The 23,824-nt window shown below is 41.5% G+C and overlaps 1 protein-coding gene across 3 annotated transcripts in view; it reads left to right on the forward strand.

Moving 5' to 3' along the window:
* Window positions 1-8,034, forward strand: part of SLC14A2 (solute carrier family 14 member 2) — a 57,649-nt gene extending 49,615 nt beyond the window's left edge. For 2 of the 3 annotated variants that reach the window (XM_007114998.2, XM_007114997.2), the window contains 4 exons: window positions 2,398-2,545; window positions 2,905-3,039; window positions 4,129-4,178; window positions 7,144-7,344. In XM_007114998.2, the coding sequence (XP_007115060.2) occupies window positions 2,398-2,545; window positions 2,905-3,039; window positions 4,129-4,178; window positions 7,144-7,344 (534 nt within the window). Of the gene's footprint in view, window positions 1-2,397; window positions 2,546-2,904; window positions 3,040-4,128; window positions 4,179-7,143 lie in introns of all 3 variants that reach the window. The other variant, XM_024132270.1, reaches the window with a different exon arrangement.
* Window positions 8,035-23,824: the final 15,790 nt, after the last annotated feature.

Genomic DNA, 23,824 nt, shown 5'->3' on the forward strand with positions numbered 1-23,824 from the left:
AGATTTTTTGATGATGGCCATTCTGACCGGTGTGAGATGATATCTCATTGTAGTTTTGATTTGCATTTCTCTAATGATTAATGATGTTGAGCATCTTTCATGTGTTTAAAGCCTTTTTGATGCTTTACTCCAGTTTCAATCCAAGCGACTCTGTGTATTTTTTTTCTCATTCAATGTCGTTGAATCATTGAAGACGTGCACATCACACACACTGCCATCTGTTGGCTCAACAAGTCTCTGCTCCAGCCTGGGGAGCTGCTTCCCCTTGCTCTCTGGGGCATCCTTACACTTTAAAGCACAGGTGTTGCTCCACTAAGAAATATCTATATAACAGAGATTTTTAAGCTTTTTGCAAGTATTCTGTATATACTGCTGGCCGCTGGAAGTCTGCCAAACTAAATAAGAAGCTGCTCTAAAAGCGTTAAGTCAGCCTGGAGAACTATGCCCATCAGCCTTCTTTTCTAACTGGGCACGTTTTCTCTGAGGTCCCCCTACTCTCTTACACTAAATGACTCCATAGGCTAGAGCTCACTCTGAACTTTGTTATTGGCAATTCATCATCGAATCACAAAGCTACCTGGGCTTGTTGAAGGGAATTTGCGTCAGAAATAATGGTGCCTAGTTTCTCTGAACAGTTCAAGGAGACAGCAGCATGGCGGGGCAGAAAGAGACCTCCATTTGTCCAAGATGCATTATCTAGGAAGAGGCGTATTCACATTAGCCCCATCCTTGTTGATGTGTGTGTGTGTGTGTGTGTGTGTGTGTGTGTGTGTGTGTGTGTGTGTGTGTGTGTACCTTCATGAGCTAAAGGTGAGAAAAGGTGCTGTTAGCAGTTCAGCCCCTCAGGCTTCCCTTTCATGATATTCAACCAATAAGTATCTTTTGAAGTCAAAATTGCTCTAATTGGCGTGCTATGGGGAAATGATGGTAGAAAAGGCAAGTTTAAGATATTTTGCATGCTCCAAACCACATTTTCAATTGAAAAGATAACTAGGAATTTTTTTTAATGGAAAATACTGTACAAATGCTTTAGAACCCCCAAATTTCCAGGAAAGATAAATTCAATGTTTGGTGGTTATTCTTTAAGAAATACCTTTCTGGCCAATTTTGAATGGATTATGGTAAGAGTGAGTATGTTTTGTCATTTTGACAATTATAACTAGAGCCTTGAGTTTTGGGGAAACAAGTGGTAGATGTCAGAGAGAGGGTCTAAACCTCCCAACGATTTTGAGGCCCCACAAGCTCCTCTGCTCTTTGGCGAGAGGAGAGCCTGCTGGAGGGTGCAACTGGCTGGGGACCAGAGGACTCAGCACCACTGCCTCTGCACCAAACTCTCTGCCTGTCCCGCCATCCCCTGCATGGCGATGCCGGAGCCCAGTCCTGTTCTCTGTCCTGGGATAACGGGGGATGGAGCCCAGAGGGTTACCCACTAGACTACCCTGCAGTCCTGTCCCTGCACACTCTCGTGTGGGGCGAGAGCCCTGGAGCTACAGGACCTCCCTCCCCTGCACCCCAGGAGGAGTCCTCAGAGGACTTGGGCTGAGGGAAAAACTGCCTCATCATGAAATGTACACAAGGGGAAGGACGGACCCCGGTGCATCCCAGCAGGGCCCAGAGCCCCTCCTGTAAGTGTTTCTTTGTTCAAGGGCCTTTGGCCAACCTTCCAAAACACAGGACCCAATCTCAGTCGCTGGGGAAGCCCATGTGCCCTGGATCCTTTTCCCAAACTCCAGAGTACGTGTGCAAGTGCCCACTCGACATTGGACCCTGGCCTTCCTTTCTCATTCACACACAGGTCCGCTACCTGAGACACACGGAGGCCTAACACATCAGGGTGCTCCTCCATCAGCCAGGCGACAGGTTTATCAATAAAACCCGCAGATGCCAGGATACCACCTGCCCAGGGCCTGCTCTGTGGATACGAGTCCAGCTCCTCACCCAGACGACTGCACAAATGTGACCACAGCCCAGACATGCTGTTCTTGGAAACAAAAAGGACCATTTTTCCATCTAATTAATATTTAGCCTTCTAGTCATGTTTTTAGCTTAAAAAAATGTTACAAGAGTTTTTCAACCCCAACTTTGGTCAGACATCTGTTACTTTTCTAATGAATAACACCCTCATTTGAAGTATTCAGTTTCTCTTCACTGAGAGTTTAGTGCCTTACACTCATGTTTCTAAACAAAGGAAATGACATTTTAACCCCTTACTGTTCTAAGAACTTAAGATTAAAACAATAAATCTTGTGTTCCTTTTAGAGTGAACCTATTTGAAAATATCTTGGAAAACTGTTGCAAAATATTAGTGTGGAGGGTTTGGCCCCAAATCTTTTCCAGCCAAGCTTCAAGTTGTCTCTTTTGCCTCCATAATTGCATGTGCTCTCGTTGGACCTGCAGCTTTTGAGAGCCATCCCTGTAGGAATCGGCCAAGTGTACGGTTGCGATAACCCCTGGACTGGAGGCATTTTCCTCATAGCTTTGTTCATATCGTCACCTCTTATTTGCTTGCATGCTGCGATCGGATCCGCCATGGGGATGTTAGCAGGTTAGTGTCATTATTAATTAATGGGTCCCTTATTAATGGTCCATAAGGATGCTGTATCTGAGGCCTGCTCCCAAGAAAATGGTGCCATGTGTCTTCCATTTTGGATGCCGGTGCCCTCCTGCTCCCCTGAGCAAAAGCTGTCCTCATTACTCAAAAGGGTCTCTTGTACCCATACCAGCTTAACCACTGATATGCATGTGACTAAGGCCATTTGCTTCCTTTAGATGTTTTTTCACTGAATACTCGGAAGTCCTTTTTCTACATACTTTGGCGTTGATAACTGGTCTGGGTTGAGGACTGTGGGGCTGGCGGGTGGGCCCGTGCGACCCCCACAGCACTCAGCCTGTCTTCTCCCCCAGCCCTCACTCTCGCGACACCCTTTGACTCCATCTACTTCGGGCTGTGTGGCTTCAACAGCACGCTGGCCTGCATCGCCATAGGAGGCATGTTCTACGTCATCACCTGGCAGACGCACCTCCTCGCCGTCTCCTGCGGTGGGTACTGCCAGCTGGGTTCCCTTTCCACCTCAGATGACGCCGGTGTCCACGCCCACAGGGAAACCGCCCTGCGGAAATTCTGCTGGTCCTCCAAAGATAAATGGGAGGCTGTGTTTGCTTTATAAAAGGGTTTTAATTTTAAACTGTTTTGAATGGTCCTTTAGTGATTAGTACATTGAAAACGATTTTCACAGAACACTAAGTGTTCAGCCACATGCAGACAGAGTTTTCAGACGGAGGTTGTTCGGTTGCTGCCCGTGGGCTGTCTGCTGTGCTTGCTGCTTTCCGTGCTGGTGATTGGAACTTTCCGACAGAGCAAGTCTTATGCAAATTAATCTTTATATGTGGAATTGGGCAGTTCACATCAGAGACAGCAGTTAACCTTATGCGCCCAAACATTAACCATAGAACCTTCAAATAATGCTTGTAGGAATGCTGAAGAATGTGGTCAGGGCACTCAGTAACTCTCTGATAAAGGTTTGCTGTTGTTAATATCCTAGGGACCACTGGGATGCTTTTAGTGGAGAAAGTGAGAGTTCAGAAGCAAAGCCCAATTACTGTGGCCCGTTTTCGCGGAAGCTCACCTCTCACCAGCACTTGGGTCTTCCCAGTGGGCAGCCTAGTGATACCCTCCACACACAAAGCCCGGAAGATGAGGCAGTAGGTGTATGTGGTCTTCCTCAAGCTTAAAGAATGCTGTTCCTCCCTGGAAACCCGCATTATGTTAATAACTTGTGATGAAATATCACAGCAGGGAGTTCTGGGATTCATGTGCCTTGGCTGTATAGTAAAATGTTCATTTATGGTTTATGCTCCTAAATGTTCCTTTGCTAGAATGCAAGGTGGTAGGACCCAGGAGAACTGTAACAGCTAAATTCTGGTCCTTTTTAACAAAGTTCATCTGCTGTCTTAGTTGTGCCAGAATTCGCATGGAATTTAACACTTTTCAAAGCTGCCAAGCAACGGAAACATAACTCGATTTTTTTTAACTTGAGAGATAGCATTTGTGGCACAAAACGTATGGGGAGAGAATATGTAAACTCGAGGCGCTCTTAGTCACCTGACTATTTCTTGGTTCTTTTGCAGCTCTGTTTGCAGCCTACCTGGGTGCTGCCCTGGCTAACGTATTATCTGTGGTGAGTCAACATGGGCTAGAAATGTGCATTACACCCTCCCCTGTATTCTCTCAGCTCCCCAAACCCCTCCTCCGGGAACGCCTTCGCAATCCATCCCTCATGTCTCAAATCACGCTTCCCTCCTCCACAGCCGCAGACAGAGAGAGCTGGGCCTCAAAAGTGTTAATGTCAACACTGGTCCATCAGATCCTGTGGTCAGTGGGCCAGTGGGGCTCCGTATAGAAGGACAGTCTGAAGAGCATTATCTTGTAAATCAGACTCGTTTCTTGTAAATTTCTTGTAAATCAAACTCCTCTACAACTAGTTTTAAATCTTCGTATTTAATTTTGTTCCTATGTTTCTAGATCATCTACCCAAGTAGCTTGTGGACCAGTGTACATCTTTGTTCACCCCATAGCAACTACCAGGGAGTCAGGAGCCACGAGGCAAGGCTTCCAGGAGGACAGGAGCCAAGCCCGAGAGAAGCCAGAGCTGGCGGCTGAGGGCCTGTGCAGCAGTCTGAGAACCCTTCTTTGTCTGAGCCCCAGTGCAGGTGGTGTGTGAGGTCAGGGGAGCCACATGGCCAGCCCAGCCCCCGACACACACAGGAGGGACACTGGCCCCATCGCAGAGCGCACAGGGCTCAGCCTACAGTCGATGCCTCCCCCTCCATAAAGGGTCAAGGCACAGCTCACATAGGCAACCAGGAAAAGTCCCGTTGGTCCTGCAGGTGAAGGTGGAGATGGGCGTTCCACTAACCCCTGTTTAAATCCTTCCTCCATCCTCAGTGAAATTGGGTGGTTCGGACAGAGCATAGGAAGGAATTTTTTAAGCAATAGAATTGGACTTCCCTAATACCATCCTCTGCCGCCCAGTGGACTAAGTCCCTCTTCCAGACCCCATCACATTTTGTGTACGTATCTGCTACGACACTTGACAACATTGTGACAAGCCCAGTACACACCAGTCCTCTTCCACCGTCAGTCCTTGCGCTCCTTCTGAACAGGGGCCTGGTTGTATTCTTATCTTTATCTCTAGTACCTATTACAGTGCCCAGCTCATAGTAGGTGCTCAAGAAATGCGGAATGAATGAAACCCTAAGGTAGTGAGTCCCCAGCATGGGATCCATTAGAGCTGGGCCTAGATAGCTGACCATCAGAAACAGGATGGAGCCTGGCCTCTGAGGCTCCTGTCTGCCCCAGGCTTTCCCACCTCTTCTTGCCCCCATCCTTTCACCCAACTGTCCATCCAGTAAATATGTGTCACGTGCCTTCCTTGGACAAGGTACTAGAAGGGATGCAAACAGGACACTTTGGTTCCTGATCATAGGAATTTACAGGGTAACTGGCCCCTTCATCTTGTGCAGAGAAGTTACAAGTTGTATCACCCTACCTAGACATTTTTCAAAACAAAATCATATTTATTTTCTGTGTGCCTACTATGTTTAAGACACTGTACTGCCCACTCTCAGGGATTCAAAAAAAGTGCAGGCTATTAATTCACTCTGAAGGAATTTCCAGTCTCCTTGAGGAACAGGATATAAAAATGTTGAATGACATTTATGAGACCGTTCAAGCCTCCATAGAAGAGGGCACTTAGGAGCTGCACAATTTTGCTTTCTAATCGGCTCCTGCATGTGCAGCCCCGTATCTTCAACAGCACCGCCTTCTGCTTGACGACAATGACCACAAACGGAGGACCATTTACTGAGCACTTAGTATGCACTAGGCACCAACTCTGAGTAGATATCTTTATCCTTATTTTGCTGTTGAGGAAATAGTTGTCAGAAAGAGGAAATGGCTCCAACAAGGTAACGAGAGCTGAGATTTGGATTTGGGTCTGTGGAACTCCCAGCCCACATCCTTCCCACTGTAGGACTTGAAGGAGATGCTTTCCAAAACACCCTATGCAGTCTTAGCAGGGCTTTGGTAAGACTCACAGAGTGGAATTCTTCAGTCATGGGTGTTCCTTAAGGTTACAGTTCTGGTACCAGGCTGTCATTTCTCCTCCTTAAGTCCCACCCAATAGGGCCATCTTTGAACACACACCAACTGGAATCACGCCTTCAATGGTACTCCCTGAGGATTTTACTGCTTATGATAAAAGGATGTTTGGGGGAGAAGGGGCATTGATATGATCGACTTCATAGTTGAATTTGTAGGCTCTTTGCTAACAAGCTATCCAGGTTATCTCAAATGAAGAGTGGGGAGGAGTATTTAAAAGCCTCAGGGCATCTTAAGGTATAAAAAACAGGGGAACATCATGAGAAAGGCTGTTGGGAATGGGAGAGCCCTTGAGGAGAGAGGTAGCTACTCCTGATCTCCAGCTCCCTGGGACTAGGATGTGACATCTCTGCCTCTCTCCATATGTCTGTTTCTGTGTCTCTCTGGAATGGGTTTCTTCTGCTGCACAGAGGCCCCCAAATATCCACCCAGCACTGGTTGGCTCTCTAGTTTCTTCAGATCGAGTCTTTGGACACAGTCTCTGTATCTCTTAGCTCAAATTCTCAAGACAGGGATTCTATTCCCAGGTAGCCTGCCTATGGGAAGCTGCATTTGGGTCAGGTGCTTATCTCTAGTGCAAGCAGATGTGACCAAAGAGAAAAAGGTTTTGAACAAAAAAATGGCTGCCGATGCTGTTCCTTCAACAGGGGCTTTGGGAGAAGGTGGGGAAGGGCCACAAGTCCTAGAGTGGGAGGCAGAGCCTGGCCAGACACCCAAGGCAAAATATGTCTTCTACATAAAGGCATATTATAAGAGGGTTCCAGTGGCTGCATTTTGAAGAATATGTGTTCCCTGTTACCATGCAGACTGACCCCAATGGCACGATTTGATTTATGTTGGTCATGAATTAAGTATTATTCTGCTCAGTGCCCACAAAGCCTCCCCTCCTCCACCCAGGACCCTAGGTGATTGTGAAGGGCTGATGAGACGAGCACAGGCATCTGATGTAACCAAGGCTTCTCTTGTGATCCCCCTCCCCCCAGTTTGGATTACCGCCCTGCACCTGGCCCTTCTGCCTCTCGGCACTCACCTTCCTGCTCCTGACAACCAACAACCCGGCCATCTACAAGCTCCCACTCAGCAAAGTCACCTACCCAGAGGCCAATCGAATCTACTACTTGTCCCAGGAGAAAAACAGAAGAGCATCGACCATCACAAAGTACCAGGCCTACGATGTCTCCTAAGTTGCCCTTTCCAAAACATGTCACTGTAAATTCAGCCTTCAGCAGGCTGTCCAGGTCCCCAGGCTGAAGGCCACTTAAATTCTCCTTCTGATTGTTCTGTGATTCTGCCCCCAAGCAAGCCTATACCCCAGTTATTCCCAAGAACAGGGAAATAAGCGTGCAGTCCCTATTCAGGAAGTTCTCTGTTCTAAGATGCACAATACTTACCAAAAACATGGTTAATTTAGACCTTACACCTATAGCTCACTCCATAAGAGCTCCCTTTGCGGGGAATTTTCTCTCTTTTGCAAAATAAGCCACACCCCTAAAGAGAACTCACCAGGAAGGGGACAGAGATTGGTGACATTGTTAGCCAACTCAGTCATTTAATGCAGTGACGTAGTGTCAGGAAATCAGTCTACAAGGCAAAAGGGCATGTCTGCCCCCAGCTCTGCCATGAGTGAACTCCAACCACTTGGGTGGGTCCATCCCCCCTCTCAGCCTCAATTTCTTATTGGTTTCATGACGAGGAGGGGCCCTACAGTCCCTTCCACCTCAGAAGTATTGATTCTTCTCTTTCCTGTAAACTGACAAAATCAGCATGACCAATAAATAATTACTTTAAGTAAAAGATGAAAGGGCTATCTGGAGAAGAGGCAGGACAATTTTAATGCTGTATGGAGATTTATTCTTGGGTCATGAGATGTTCTCCAGACTTGGGATTAGGAACCTAAGTTCACTGGAAATGCCAACATGCCTTCCTTTCGTAACAAATATTACTAGAAATGTCATCAAATGAAAATTGATCTTTTTCAACATTTAAATCATATTTTAAACAAATGTGTTTCCTTTTGTAATATTCATAAGCATACTCTCATTAAATGTTTAAGGCTGCAAGTTGGTGTCAGGGTTTTCTTAAAACGCGGCTCACCTACATTGTCCACACAGTGCTCATCTGAGGGGTTTTCCACGGTTAAGGATGTGTTTGAAAAGAGATGAGGATGAATAGATAAAATGCATTCTTACCTCTTTCCACAGAATCACTTGTCACCCATTCTGTCTTAGCACTGAAAAAGAAACAGCTATGTATTCACTGTAATGACTGTATTACATAAAGTCCAAAACAATAAAAGATACCTCTTCCAAAAAAAAAAAAAAAAAGAGAGAGAGAGGAGGGTGGGTTGAAAGTTATCAGAAGAAAGTTTGATTTGCTTACAAAGGGAATTACACAGAAATGACCATGGTCATTGTTTTCTGTTTCAGTTGAAGTGCAAGTTGTTGCAACCCATCTCATTTCTTAGGGGATAGTCTTGCACCCTAAAATTACTAGTCCAGGCCTTCTTGAATGGCCAGTAACTCTTGTTATTTAGTTGCTCTGGTTATAGCATTGAGCTCCTAAAACACAGGGTCCCTTTGTGGGAAGCCACATGGCTCAGCCTTCCCACCCCCCACCCCCAAAAGACAGGGATGAACCACTTACAGTGCCTCAGTGCCCACCCCCTGCACCCTTCCAGGTTAACATTGTGGGGTGAGGACATAAGGCGGGAGATGAGGGAAGGAAACAAGGGGGAGCGGACAAACTATAAATCCATCATTTAGCAAAAGCTGGTGTCTACGTTTATATTTTCTTTCCTCTGTCAGCCCTGAGATCCCAGCCCTCTTCCATCAGCCCAAGAATACTTGGCTGCCTATTTCTCTTCCAGATTATATATAGCCAATTATGGCTTCTCCAGGAAAACAGAACACTTCTTGCTGGAAACAAATGCCCCACATAGGAAATGGGAACAAGCCACACTCTAGAGGCTACCTCTGAGTTTGTGATCAAACCTTAAGGCCAAGAAGGTCTCAGGCTCTATTTTCATGACCATTGAGTTATGGCTGTCTGAGGATCAAGCATCCAAGAATTTCGCCAGAAGGCTGTTTATGCTCACAGCTCACTCAGGTGTCCCAGAACCTCTAAGTGATGACATAGAACAATTAAAATACCATTTTTCATGCATTTTCCACCAAAGTGTTATAATATGGTTTTATTAAGAGCAGGAAACCCTCCACATGCATGCCATTCTGATTATTGACCACTAACAAATCCATTCAGCTGTTCTAAGTATTTCAATATCCTCACCTATAAAGCAAGTTGAGTTGGCCCAGGATACCAAGCAAGGTGGAAATAGATGGGATAAAAGAATTTGATTTGCAAAATGTATGACGTCTAGAGGCTACCAAAGTAGTCCTTCTCCTCCAGCCCTTCAATTCCATGTCAGCAGTGGAGAGGGGAGACAGCTCCAACCAGCTCCTGAAAGCTGGTTACTCAAGTGAACATATCCCTCCGGTGCCACACTTAGTGACATCACTTTGGTAGCTGGAAATCAGAGAGGGTGGGAGTATTTACACCCCAGAAATTACAAATCTGAGCTTTGTTTTCCCAGATGGCCAGCTCACCAGCACACCACTGACACGTCAGTTTGGTGAGAAGGAACTAATGTAGGCTTCCTAACCAGAGACTCCAAGACTAGGGCCAAAATATTCAATCCAGCGATGCTACATGGATGCCTCTCTACATACAGGAGGCATCTGAGAGAATAACAAAAGTGTTCTCAAGCATAAGATTTACCCACAGAAGCCTGTACTGAAAACACTCTGAGTGGAAGCATCCAAATAAGGAGAAAAATGAAACCAGGAAATGCTGCAAAGGACACAAGAAGTGTAAGGTGATCAAATATGTTTATTGTTTATTAGGACCAAAGGGGAAAAACAGAAGAAATAGACCTAGAGCTGGAATATCAAATGATGGTGGCAGGGCGGGTGGGGGAAGAGGCAGGAGAGCCTATTAGAGTACTTAGCTTGTACAAAAATTCATACGTTTACAAGGTCCACAGGGAGGAATAAACATGGATGATAAGGGCAACCACCATGAGAACAAAATCAGAATTATAAATTTTAAACCAGAGGAATATTCTCTTTGCAATGGACAGCAAAAAAGGAGTAAAATATTAGAGAAAGTCTCCCCTTCCAAAAAAAAAAATAACAAGCACAAAAAAATAAGCAGAAGGTAGAAATTAGTCATAATATGACAGTAATTGACCAAAAAAAAAAGTTAACTATTAAATTCACCACTGAAAGACAGAGACTCTCAGGCTGCATTTTTTAAAGACTGAACAATTTGCTGTTTACAATAAACACATTTAAAACAGAAAGACATAAATGTTTGAATACGGAGGATGAAATAGGATATACTAAATAAATCCAGACTGAAAGAAAGCTAGTGTATCAACCATAATACCTTGAAAAGTGAAATTAAAGCCCAAAAATAAAGGACAAAGAATGATGTAAAGGGAACAATAAGCCAAGAGCACACACTCGTCATCAACAGTTGTGACCTAAACGATCAGTCTCAAAATACATCAAGCAACAAACGACTGAACTGCAGGGGGAAACAAACAAATTAATAATTGTAGCTAAGATCTTACCAAAACCTCAGAAACAGATATATCAAGAGAACAAAAAATGAGCAGAGATATCAGGGCTATGAACAATACAATTAATAAGTGTGAGCTCTTATGTACATGTAGGATTCCAAACTCTCCCATTCAACACCCCACAAAAAATGTGGTCTCAAATACAGAACAGATGTTCTTTTAAAGCACTCATGGAGCAAGCTTGGGGTCCTCATGAGATGCTGGTGGGAAATTGAACACTGTTGCCATTTGGAGAGCAGGTCCTCAGAATTCAGTCATGTTGAGTATCTACACACCTTGTGGCCCAGAAATTCCTGGCCAGAGTATAAACAGTTCCAGGTGGAGCTGTTCACCATGGCCTTGGTTGCACTGCAGAGAGCTGGAGAGAGGGCAGAGGCCGAGTGGGGTGCTTCACACCTGGTAGCCAGCACAGCAGGTAGAAGGCCAGAACCACAGGTAGAGCCATGAGGATAGATCTTAAAACCATAGTGCTGGCTTAAAGAGGAAAATGACATTTATAATCATACCAATTCATAAATTTAAAATGCATGCACAGGGGCTTCCCTGGTGGCGCAGTTGTTGAGAGTCCGCCTGCTGATGCAGGGGACATGGGTTCATGTCCCAGTCCGGGAGGATCCCACATGCTGTGGAGCGGCTGGGCCCGTGAACCATGGCCGCTGAGCCTGCGCATCCGGAGCCTGTGCTCCGCAACGGGAGAGGCCACAACAGTGAGAGGCCCGTGTACCGCAAAAAAAAAAAAAAAATGCGTGCACACAAAACAACACATATTTTGCAAGCACGCAAACAAAAAAAGAGGTACACTGGAATGTGAGAGAGAAAAGAGAATGGAGTATAAAAATGAAAAGACATACAGACATTCATACATTCAAGAGAGGGGCCTTGCACAGACCAAGAAAATAATATGGAGGGACTAAGCCACATGATTAACTCAATTCTCGGTCAGAAGAAATTATAAAAGGGGTGGGGCATAGTGTGTGCTCTGCTCAGCCCTGTCAGAGCCTCAGAATTGGGCGGGGTCAGCCTGCAAAGCCTGAGAGCATCCCATCTACCTCCACTAGCATATGGAAGCATTCTGGCCACACTACAAACTGAGATAGATAGATGATAGATAGATAGATAGATAGATAGATAGATAGATAGATGGATACTTAGATGATAGATAGATGATAGATAGATATAGATAAATAGATGATAGATAGATAATAGATGATAGATGCGTAGATAGATGATAGATAGGTAGATGATAGATAGATACATAGATAATAGATGGATAGATATAGATAGGTAGATAGATGGATAGATACATAGATGATAGATAGATGATAGACAGATACATGATAGATTGATAGATAAATAGATAGATAGATAGATGATAGATGGGTAGATAGATAGAAGATAGATACAGGTGATAGGTAGATAGATAGATAGATAGATGATACTTAGATAGATGATAGATAGATCATAGATACTTAGATAGATGATAGATAGATGATAAATAGATAGACGATAGATGGATAGATAGATGATAGATAGATAGATAGATAGATAGATAGATAGATAGATAGATAGATAGATAGATAGATAGATAGATGATAGATAGATACTTAGATGATAGATAGATGATAGATAGATATAGATAAATAGATGATAGATAGATAATAGATGATAGATGCATAGATAGATAGATGATAGATAGGTAGATGATAGATAGATACATAGATAATAGATGGATAGATAGATATAGATAGGTAGATAGATGGATAGATACATAGATGATAGATAGATGATAGACAGATACATGATAGATTGATAGATAAATAGATAGATAGATAGATGATAAATAGATAGACGATAGATGGATAGATAGATGATAGATAGATAGATAGATATAGATGATAGATAATAGATACATAGATAGATAATAGATAGATGATAGATACGTACATAGTAGATAGATGATAAATAGATAGACGATAGATGGATAGATAGATGATAGATAGATAGATAGATAGATATAGATGATAGATAATAGATACATAGATAGATAGATAATAGATAGATGATAGATACGTACATAGATACATAGATAGATAGGTGATAGATAGATAGATAGATAGATAGATATAATTATGAAGATTTTGCACTTTGCCTCCAAATTAGTTGAACATATTTTAACCCCTAAAAGAACAATAGTAAAGAACGTATGTTTTATTTCTTCTTTTAGAATGTTTTAGAATCTCTGATGAAATGTAGAAATAAGAGGAAATTTTTGTCGCTGTTGAGATTGCAGAAAGGTGGGAAAGAACATTTCCAAAAATGAAAGATGTAGGAATTGAGGATATAAACTGTGTTCAGAAAGATCATGAACCTACGAGAAAGATAACAAATTCACAACACCTCCTACAGTCATCAAACCTAGTTGGTGAGTCAGGAGGTAGGTGTGAAGAGGTCCCAGCTGTAATTCAGACTAGCCTAGTTTTGAATCTAGTCCTTATAGGCTGGGAGGTTATCTCAGAGCCTGCAGCTCATTGTCTACGAAATGAGGGCTGTATCTGCCTCAGAGCAGTGTTCATGTGAAGGCTACTTAAGAACCCCTGGGGTCAAGATGGTGGTGTGGGAAGACACAGAGTTTGCATATCCCCACAACTAGGGCGCCTGCCAGACGCTGGTGGGGACTTTGACACCCAAGGAGATGGGAGGAACCCCCGAGTGACCGAGTAGAACGTTGGGGGGAGTGAGGGGGAGAAGTGAAGACCAGACAAAACTTGTGCCCCTGAGTGGTGGCTGGAAGAGGGGAGGGGTTCCCATGCCTGGAGGGACCCTTGGGGGCCTGGAAGATCAGACGGACAGGGGAGAGCACAGCTAGCATTTCCCCTGCCCAACTGGGCCCCAGGAAGCCTGCTGGGCTCCTGGGACTGGTCCTCTGCCCTCCAAGGCCAGAGGCACTACTGGGCCCCTCTTGCGGCACTGAACCTAAGCCCCACCCCCTACCCCCTCCAGGGCCGCCTTTTCGGGCAATGTGGGTATTAAGCATAGGCCCCATCCCCCCACCTAAACCCCACCCATGCCTAAGCTCCACACCCCACCGACCAGGCCTTCTCTGGCTTTTTTATTTTTTCCTTCAATAGCTACTTGCAAATATAATAAAATGCTTAAGAGTAACTATTTTATTTTTTAATTTGAATTTTATTTATATTTTATACAGCAGCTTCTTATTAGTTATCTATTTTATATGTATTAGTGTATATATGTTGAAACCAATCTCCGAATTCATCCCACCACCAACAACAACACACCCCCAGCTTTCTTCCTTTGGTGTCCATACATTTGTGCTCTGCATCTCTATCTCTATTTCTGCCTTGCAAACTGGTTCATCTGTACCATTTTTCTAGATTCCAAATATATGCATTAATATACAATATTTGTTTTTCTCTTTCTGTTTACTTCACTCTGTATGACAGTCTCTAGGTCCATCCACATCTCTACAAATAACCCAATTATTTCGTTCCTTTTTATGGCTAAATAATATTCCATTGTATGTATGTACCACATCTTCTTTATCCATTCGTCTGTTGATGGGCATTGAGGTTGCTTCTATGACCTGGCTATTGTAAATAGTGCTACAATGAACATTGGGGTGCAAATGTCTTTTTCAATTATGGTTTTCGCTGGGTATATGCCCAGTAGTGGGATTGCTGGGTCATATGTAATTCTATTTTCAGTTTCCTAAGGAACCTCCATACTGTTCTCCATAGTGGCTGTATCGATTTACATTCCCACCAACAGTGCAACAGGGTTCCCTTTTCTCCACACCCTCTGTGGCATTTGTTGTTTGTAGATTTTCTGATGCTGCCCATTCTAACCAGTGTGAAGTGATACCTCATTGTAGTTTTGATTTGCATTTCTCTAATAATTAGTGATGTTGAGCAGCTTTTCATGTGCCTCTTGGCCATCTGTATGTTTTCTTTGGAGAAATGTCTACTTAGGTCTTCTGCCCATTTTTTGATTGGGTTGTTTGTTTTTTTAATATTGAGTCTGCATGAGCTGTTTATATATTTTGGAGATTAATCCTTTGTCCATTGATTCATTTGCAACTATTTTCTCCTATTCAGAGGGTTGTCTTTTCATCTTGTTTAGTTTCCTTTGCTGTGCAAAAGCTCTTAAGTTTCATTAGGTCCCATTTGTTTATTTTTCTTTTTATTTCCATTACTCTGGGAGGTGGGTCAAAAAAGATCTTGCTGTGATTTATGTCAAAGAATGTTCTGCATATGTTTTCCTCTAAGATTTTTATAGTGTCCAGTCTTATATTTAGGGCTTTAATCCATTCTGAGTTCATTTTTGTGTATGGTGTCAGGGGACATTCTAATTTCCTTCTTTTACGTGTAGCTGTCCAGCTTTCCCAGCACCACTTATTGAAGAGACTGTCTTTTCTCCATTGTATATCCTTGCCTCCTTTGTCATAGATTAGTTGACCATAGATGCATGGGTTTATCTCTGCACTTTCTATCCTGTTTCATTGATCTGTATTTCTGTCTTTGTGCCAGTACTATATTGCCTTGATTACTGTATCTTTGTAGTATAGTCTGAAATCAGGGAGTCTAATTCCTTCAACTCAGTTTTCTTCCCTCAAGATTGCTTTGGCTATTCAGGGTCTTTTGTGTTTCTATACAAATTTTAAGATTTTTTGTTCTAGTTCTGTAAAAAAAAAATGCCACTGGTAATTTGATAGGGATTGCATTGAATCTGTAGATTATTTTGGGTAGTATGGTCATTTTCAAAATATTGTTTCTTCCAGTCCAAGAACATGGTATATCTCTCCATCTGTTTGTGTCATCTTGGTTTACTTCATCAGTGTCTTATAGTTTTCTGAGTACAGGTCTTTTACCTCCCTAGGTAGGTTTATTCCTAGGTATTTTATTCTTTCTGTTGAAATGGTGAATGGGATTGTTTCCTTAATTTCTCATTCTGATCTTTCGTTGTTAGTGTATAAGAATGCAAGAGACTTCTGTGCATTAATTTTGTATCCTGCAACTTTACCAAATTCACTGATTAGCTCTAGTAGTTCTCTGGTGACATCTTTAGGATTATCTATGCATAGGATCATGTCATCTCCAAACAGTGACAGTTTTACTTCTTTTCCAATTTGGATTCCTTTTATTTCTTCTTTTTCTCTGACTGCCATTGCTAGGACTTCCAAAACTATGTTGAATAATAGTGGCTAGAGTGGATATCCTTGTCTTGTTCCTGATCTTAGAGGAAATGCTTTCAGTTTTTCACCATTCAGAATGATGTTTGCTGTGGGTTTGTCATGTATGGCCTTTATTATGTTGAGGTAGGTTCCCTCTATGCCCACTTTCTGGAGAGTTTTCATCGTAAACCGGTGTTGAACTTTGTCAAAAGCTTTTTCTGCATCTATTGAGATGATCATATGGTTTTTATTCTTCAATTTGTTAATGTGGTGTATCACATTGATTGATTTGCATATATTGAAGAATCCTTTCATCCCTGGGATAAATCCCAATTGATCATGATGTATGATCCTTTTAATGTGTTGTTGGATTCTGTTCGCTAGTGTTTTGTTGAGGATTTTTGCATCTATATTCATCAGTGATATTGGTCTGTAATTTTCTTTTTTTGTAGTATCTTTGTCTGGTTTTGGTATCAGGGTGATAGTGGCCTCATAGAATGAGTTTGGGAGTGTTCCTTCCTCTGCAATTTTTTGGAAGAGTTTGAGAAGGATAGGTGTTAGCTCTTCTCTAAATGTTTGGGAGAATTCACCTGTGAAGCCATCAGGTTCTGGACTTTTGTTTGTTGGAAGAGTTTCCATCACATTTGATTGATTTGCATATATTGAAGAATCCTTTCATCCCTGGGATAAATCCCAATTGATCATGATGTATGATCCTTTTAATGTGTTGTTGGATTCTGTTCGCTAGTGTTTTGTTGAGGATTTTTGCATCTATATTCATCAGTGATATTGGTCTGTAATTTTCTTTTTTTGTAGTATCTTTGTCTGGTTTTGGTATCAGGGTGATAGTGGTGTCATAGAATGAGTTTGGGAGTGTTCCTTCCTCTGCAATTTTTTGGAAGAGTTTGAGAAGGATAGGTGTTAGCTCTTCTCTAAATGTTTGGGAGAATTCACCTGTGAAGCCATCAGGTTCTGGACTTTTGTTTGTTGGAAGAGTTTCCATCACATTTTCAATTTCATTACTTGTAATTGGTCTGTTCATATTTTCTATTTCTTCCTAGTTCAGTCTTGGAAGGTTATACCTTTCTAAGAACTTGTCCATTTCTTCCACGTTGTCCACTTTACTGGCATAGAGTTGCTTGTAGTAGTCTCTTATGATGCTTTGTATTTCTGAGGTGTCCGTTGTAACGTCTCCTTTTTCATTTCTGATTTTATTGATTTGAGTCCTCTCCCTCTTTTTCTTGATGACTCTGGCTAAAGGTTTATCAATTTTGTTTATCTTCTTAAAAAAACACCTTTTAGGGGCTTCCCTGGTGGCGCAGTGGTGGGGAGTCCGCCTGCCGATGCAGGGGACGCGGGTTCGTGCCCCGGTCTGGGAGGATCCCGCGTGCCGCGGAGTGGCTGTGCCCGTGAGCCATGGCCGCTGGGCCTGCGCGTTCGTAGCCTGTGCTCCGCAACGGGAGAGGCCGCAGCGGTGGGAGGCCCGCGTACCACAAAAAAAAACAAAAAACACCTTTTAGGACTTCCCTAGTGGTGCAGTGGTTAAGAATCCGCCTGCCAATGCAGGGGACACAGGTTCGAGCCCTGGTCTGGGATGATCCCACATGCCACGGAGCAACTAAGCCCCTGCACCACAACTACTGAGCCTGTGCACTAGAGCCCAAAAGCCACAACTACTGAGTCCATGCGCCACAACTACTGAAGCCTGCATGCCTAGAGCCCATGCTCCACAACAAGAGAAGCCCCCACGAGAAACCCTCGTACTGCAATGAAGAGTAGCCCCTGTTTGCCACAGCTAGAGAAAGACCACGAGCACCAATGAAGACCCAACGTAGCCAAAAGTAAATAAATAAAATAAATTTATTTTAAAAAACAGCTTTTAGTTTTATTGATCTTTGCTATTGTTTTCTTTGTTTCTATTTCATTTATTTCTGCTCTGATCTTTATGATTTCTTTCCTTCTACTCACTTTGGGTTTTGTTTATTCTTCTTTCTCTGGTTCCTCTAGGTGTAAGATTATATTGTTTATTTGAAATGTTTCTTGAGGTAGGATTGTATCGCTATAATCTTTCCTCTTAGAACTGCTTTTCCCGCCTCCCATAGGTTTTAGATCATCATGTTTTCGTTGTCATTTATCTCTAGGTATTTTTTGATTTCCTCTTTGATTTCTTCAGTGATCTCTTGGTTATTGAGTAATGTATTGTTTAGTCTCCATGTGTTTCTATTTTTACGTTTTTTACCCTGTAACTGATTTCTAATTTCATAGAGTTGTGGTCGGAAAAGATGCTTGATATGATTCCAATTTTCTTAAATTTACCAAGACTTGATTTGTGACCCAAGATGTGATCTATCCTGGAGAATGTTCCATGTGCACTTGAGAAGAAAGTGTAATCTGCTGTTTTTGGATGGAATGTCCTATAAATATCAATTAAATCTATCTGTCTATTGTGTCATTTAAAGCTTGTGTTTCCTTGTTAATTTTCTGTTTGGATGATCTGTACATTGGTGTAAGTGAGGTGTTAAAGTCCCCCACTATTATTGTGTTACTGTTGATTTCCTCTTTTAGAGCTATTAGCATTTGCCTTATGTATTGAGGTGCTCCTACTTTGGGTGCATATATATTTATAATTGTTATATATTCTTCTTGGATTTATCCCTTGATCATTATGTAGTGTCCTCCCTTGTCCCTTGTAACATACTTTATTTTAAAGTCTATTTTATCTGATATGAGTATTGCTATTCCAGCTTTCTTTTGACTTCCATTTGCATGGAATATCTTTTTCCATCCCCTCACTTTCAATCTGTATGTGTCCCTAGGTCTGAAGTGGGTCTCTTGTAGACAGCATATATATGGGTCTTGTTTTTGTATCCATTCAGCAAGCTTGTGTCTTTTGGTTGGAGCATTTAATCCATTCACATTTAAGGTAATTATCAATATGTTTGTTCCTATTACCATTTTCTTAATTGTTTGGGGTTTGTTATTGTAGGTCTTTTCCTTCTCTTGTGTTTCCTGCCTAGAGAATTCCTTTAGCATTTGATGTAGAGCTGGTTTGGTGGTGCTGAACTCTCTTAGCTTTTGCTTGTTTGTAAAGCTTTTGATTTCTCCATTGAATGTGAATGAGATCTTTGCTGGGTATAGTAATTTTGGTTGTAGGTCATCACTTTAAATATATTGTGCCACTCCCTTCTGGCTTGTAGACTTTCTGCTGAGAAATCAGCTGTTAACCTTATGGGAGTTCCTTTGTATGTTATTTGTCATTTTTCCCTTGTTGCTTTTAATAATTTTTCTTTGTCTTTAATTTTTGTCAATTTGATTACTATGTGTCGTGGTGTGTTTCTCCTTGGGTTTATCCTGCCTGGACTCTCTGCACTTCCTGGACTTGGGTGGCTATTTCCTTTCCCATGTTAGGGAAGTTTTCAACTATAATCTCTTCAAATATTTTCTCAGGTCCTTTCTCTCTCTCTTCTACTTCTGGGACCACAAAATGCTAATAATGTTGGCAAATTTAATGTTGTCCCAGAGGTCTCTCAGTTTGTATTCATTTCTTTTCTTTCTTTTTGCTTTATTCTGTTCCATGTCAGTGAATTCTACCATTCTGTTTTCCAGGTCACTTATCTGTTCTTCTGCCTCAGTTATTCTGCTACTGATTGCTTCTAGTGTATTTTTCATTTCAGTTATTTGTCTTTCTCTGTGTGACTTATTTCACTTAGCATAGTGCCCTCCAAGTCCATCCACATTGTTGCAAATGGCAAAATTTTTATTATTTTTTTATGGCTTTTCGTAAGATCTTACGGAAAAACCCAAATGAACTTTTTGGCCAACCCTATATTTTACATATATATATATATATATATATATATCTATATCTATTCTTCTAGGTGTTTGTTCTTTAATTCTTCTAGGTGTTTGTTCTTTAATTCTTCTAGGTGTTTGTTAAACATTTATTTCATCTTCTCAATGTTTGCCTTCATTCTTTTTCTGAGGTCCTGGATCATCTTCACTCTCATTATTCTGAATTCTTTTTCTGGAAGGCTGCCTATCTCCACTTTATTTAGTTGTTTTTCTGGGGTTTTATCTTGTTTCTTCATCTGGTACATAGTCCTCTGCCTTTTCATTTTGTCTATCTCTCTGTAAATGTGATTTTCATTCCACAGGCTGCAGGATTGTAGTTCTTCTTGCTTCTGCTGTCTGCCCTCTAGTGGATGAGGCTATCTAAGAGGCTTGTGCAAGCTTCCTGATGGGAGGAACTGGTGGTGGGTACAGCTGGATGTTGCTCTGGTGGGCAGAACTCAGTAAAACGGGACTGGTGGTGGGTAGAGCTGGGTGTTGCTCTGGTGGGCAGAGCTCAGTAAAACTTTAATCTGCTTGTCTGCTGATGGGTGGGCCTGAGTTCCCTCCCTGTTGGTTGTTTGGCCTGAAGCAACCCAGCACTGGAGCCTACAGGCCCTTTAGTGAAGCTAATGGCAGACTCCGGGAGGGTTCATACCAAGGAATACTTCCCAGAACTTGTGCTGCCAGTGTCCTTGTCCCCACAGTGAGCCACAGCCAGCCCCTGCCTCAGCAGGAGACCCTCCAGCAGTAGCAGGTAGGTCTGGTTCAGTATCCTATGGGGTCACTGCTCCTTCCCTGTGGGTCCTGATGTGCACACTACTTTGTGTGTGTCCTCCAAGAGTGGAGTCTCTGTTTCACCCAGTCCTGTCAAAGTCTTGCAATCAAATCCCACTAGCCTTCAAAGTTGATTTTCTGGGAATTCCCCCTAGCATTGCTGGACCCCAAGGTTGGGAAATCTGATGTGGGGCTCAAAATCTTCACTCCATTGGGTGGGCTTCTGTGGTATAATTTTTCTCAAGTTTGTGAGTCACCCACCCAGCAGTTAATGGATTTGATTTTATTGTGAAGGGGCCCTTTCTACCATCTCATTGTGACTTCTCCTTTGTCTTTAGATGTGGGATATCTGTTCTGGTTAGCTTCAGCAGCTTCCTGTAGATGAGTGTTCAGCAGTTAGTTGTGATTCCAGTGCTCTTGCAAGGGGGAGTGAGCACGTCATTCTACTCCACTATCTTGAACGAATCTCATTTCATTATTTCTTATAGTTGAGTAATAGTCCATTGTATACATGTACCACGTCTTCTTTATCCATTCATCTGTTGATATACATTTAGGTTGATTCCATATCTTGACTATTGTAAATAGCACTGCAGTGAACATTGGGGTGCATGTATCCTTTCAAACCATGGTTTTCTCCAGATATATGCCCAGGAGTGGGATTGCTGGATCATATGGTAGCCCCAGTTTTAGTTTTTTAAGGAACTTCCATATTGTTCTCCATAGTGGTTATACCCACTTACATTCCCAACAACAGTGTAGAGGGTTCCTTTTTCTCCACATCTTCTCCAGCATTTATTGTTTGTAGATGTTCTGATGATGGCCATTCTGACTGGTGTGAGATGATATTTCCCTGTAGTTTTGATCTGTATTTCTCTAATAATTAGCGATGTTGAGCATTTTTTCATGTGCCTCTTGCCCATATGTATGTCTCCTTTAGAGAAATGTCTAGTTAGGTCTTCTATCCATTTTTTGATTGGGTGGTTTTTTTGATATTGAGCTGACTGAGTTGTTTGTAAATTTCGGAGATTAATCCCTTGTGGGTCTCATCATTTGCAAGTCTTTTATCCCACCCTGTGTGCTGTCTTATTGTCTTGTTTATGGTTTCCTTTGTTGTGCAAAAGTTTTGGGGTTTAATTGATCCCATTTGTTTATTTTTGTTTTTATTTCCATTACTCTAGGAGATGGATTGAAAAAGATATTGCTGTGATTTATATCAAAGAGTTCTGCCTATATTTTTTGTTAAGAGTTTTATAGTATCTGGTCTTACATTTAGGTATTTATTCCATTTTGAGTTTATTTTTCTGTATGGTGTTAAAGAATGTTCTAATTTCATTCCTTTACATGTAGTTGTCCATTTTTCCCAGCACCAGCATTATTTATTGAAGAGATTGTCTTTCCTCCATTGTATGTTCTTGCCTCCTTTGTCATAGATTAATTTATCATAGGCATGTGAGTTTACTTCTGGACTTTCTATCCTGTTCCATTGTTCTATATTTCTCTTTTTGTGCCAGTACCTTACTGTTTTGATAACTGTACTTTGTAATATAGTCTGCAGTCAGGGAGCCTGATTCGTCCACCTCCGTTTTTCTTTCTCAGGATTGTTTTGGTTATTCGGGGTCTTTTGTGTTTCTATACATTCTAAAATTTTTTGTTCTAATTCTGTGAAAAATGACATTGGTAATTGGATAGGGATTGCATTGAATCTGTAGATTGTCTTGGGTAGTATAGTCATTTTGACAATATTGATTCTTCCAATCTAAGAACATGGTACATCTTTTCATCTGTTTGTGTCATCTTCAATTTTTTTCATCAGCATCTTATAGTTTTCAGAGTACAGGTATTTTGCCTCCTTATGTAGGTTTATTCCTAGGTATTTTATTATTTTTGATGCAATAGTAAATGGGATTGTTTCTTGAATTTCTCTTTCAGATCTTTCATTGTTAGTGCATAGGAATGCAACGGATTTCTGTGTATTAATTTTGTATCCTACAACTTTACAAAATTCATTGATGAGCTCTGTTAATTTTCTTGTAGCATCTTTAGGATTTTCTGTGTATAGTATCATGTCATCTGCAAACAGTGATGGTTTTATTTCTTCTTTTCCAATTTGGATTCCTTTTATTTGTTTTTCTCTCTGACTGCTGTGGCTAGGACTTCCATAACTATGTTGAATAAAAGTGCCAAGAGTGGACATCCTTGTCTTGTTCTTGATCTTAAAGGAAATGCTTTCAGCTTTTCACAGTTGAGTATGATGTTAGCTGTAGCTTTGTCATATATGGCCTTTATTATTTTGAGGTATGTTCCCTCTGTGCCCACTTTCTGGAGAGTTTGTATCATAAATGGGTGTTAAATTTTGTCAAAAGTGTTTTTCTCCATCTATTGAGATCATCATATATGGTTTTTATTCTTCATTTGTTAGTGTGGTGTATCATAGGGACTGATTTGTGGATATTGAAAAATCCTTGCATCTCTGGGATAAACCCCACTTGATCGTGGTGTATGATCCTTTTAATGTATTGTTAGATTTGGTTTGCCAGTATTTTGTTGAGGATTTTTGAGTCTATGTTCATCAGTGATATTGGCCTGTAATTTCTGTTTTTTTTATGGTATCTTTGTCTGGTTTTTGTACCACGGTGATGGTGGCCTCATAGAATGAGTTTAAGAGTGTTCATTACTCTTCAGTTTTTTTGGAAGAGTTTCAGAAGGGTAGGTGTTTTCTCTAAATATTTGATAGAATTAACCTGTGAAGCCATCTGGTCCTGGATTTTTGTTTGTTGGAAGTTTCTTAATCACTGTTTCAATTTCAATACTTGTGACTGGACTGTTCATATTTTCTATTTCTTCCTGGTTCAGTCTTGGAAGGTTGTACCTTTCTAAGAATTTGTCCATTTCTTCTAGGTTGTCCATTTTATTGACATAGAGTTGCTTGTAGTAGTCTCTAATGATCCTTTGTATTTCTGTGGTGTCAGTTGTAACTTCTCCTTTTTCATTTTTAATTTTATTGATTTGAGCTCTATCCCTTTTTTTCTTGATGAGTCTGGCTAAAGGTTTATCAATTTTGTTTACCTTTTCAAAGAACCAGGTTTTATTTTCATTGATCTTTTCTATTTTTTTGTCTCTATTTCATTTATTTCTGCTTTGATCTTTATGATTTCTTTCCTCTACTAACTTTGGATTTTGTTTGTTCTTCTTTCTCTAGTTGCTTTCACTGTAAAGTTAGGTTGTTTAT

This window comes from Physeter macrocephalus, chromosome 19, assembly GCF_002837175.3.
Source record: "Physeter macrocephalus isolate SW-GA chromosome 19, ASM283717v5, whole genome shotgun sequence".
Lineage (NCBI taxonomy): Eukaryota > Metazoa > Chordata > Mammalia > Artiodactyla > Physeteridae > Physeter > Physeter macrocephalus.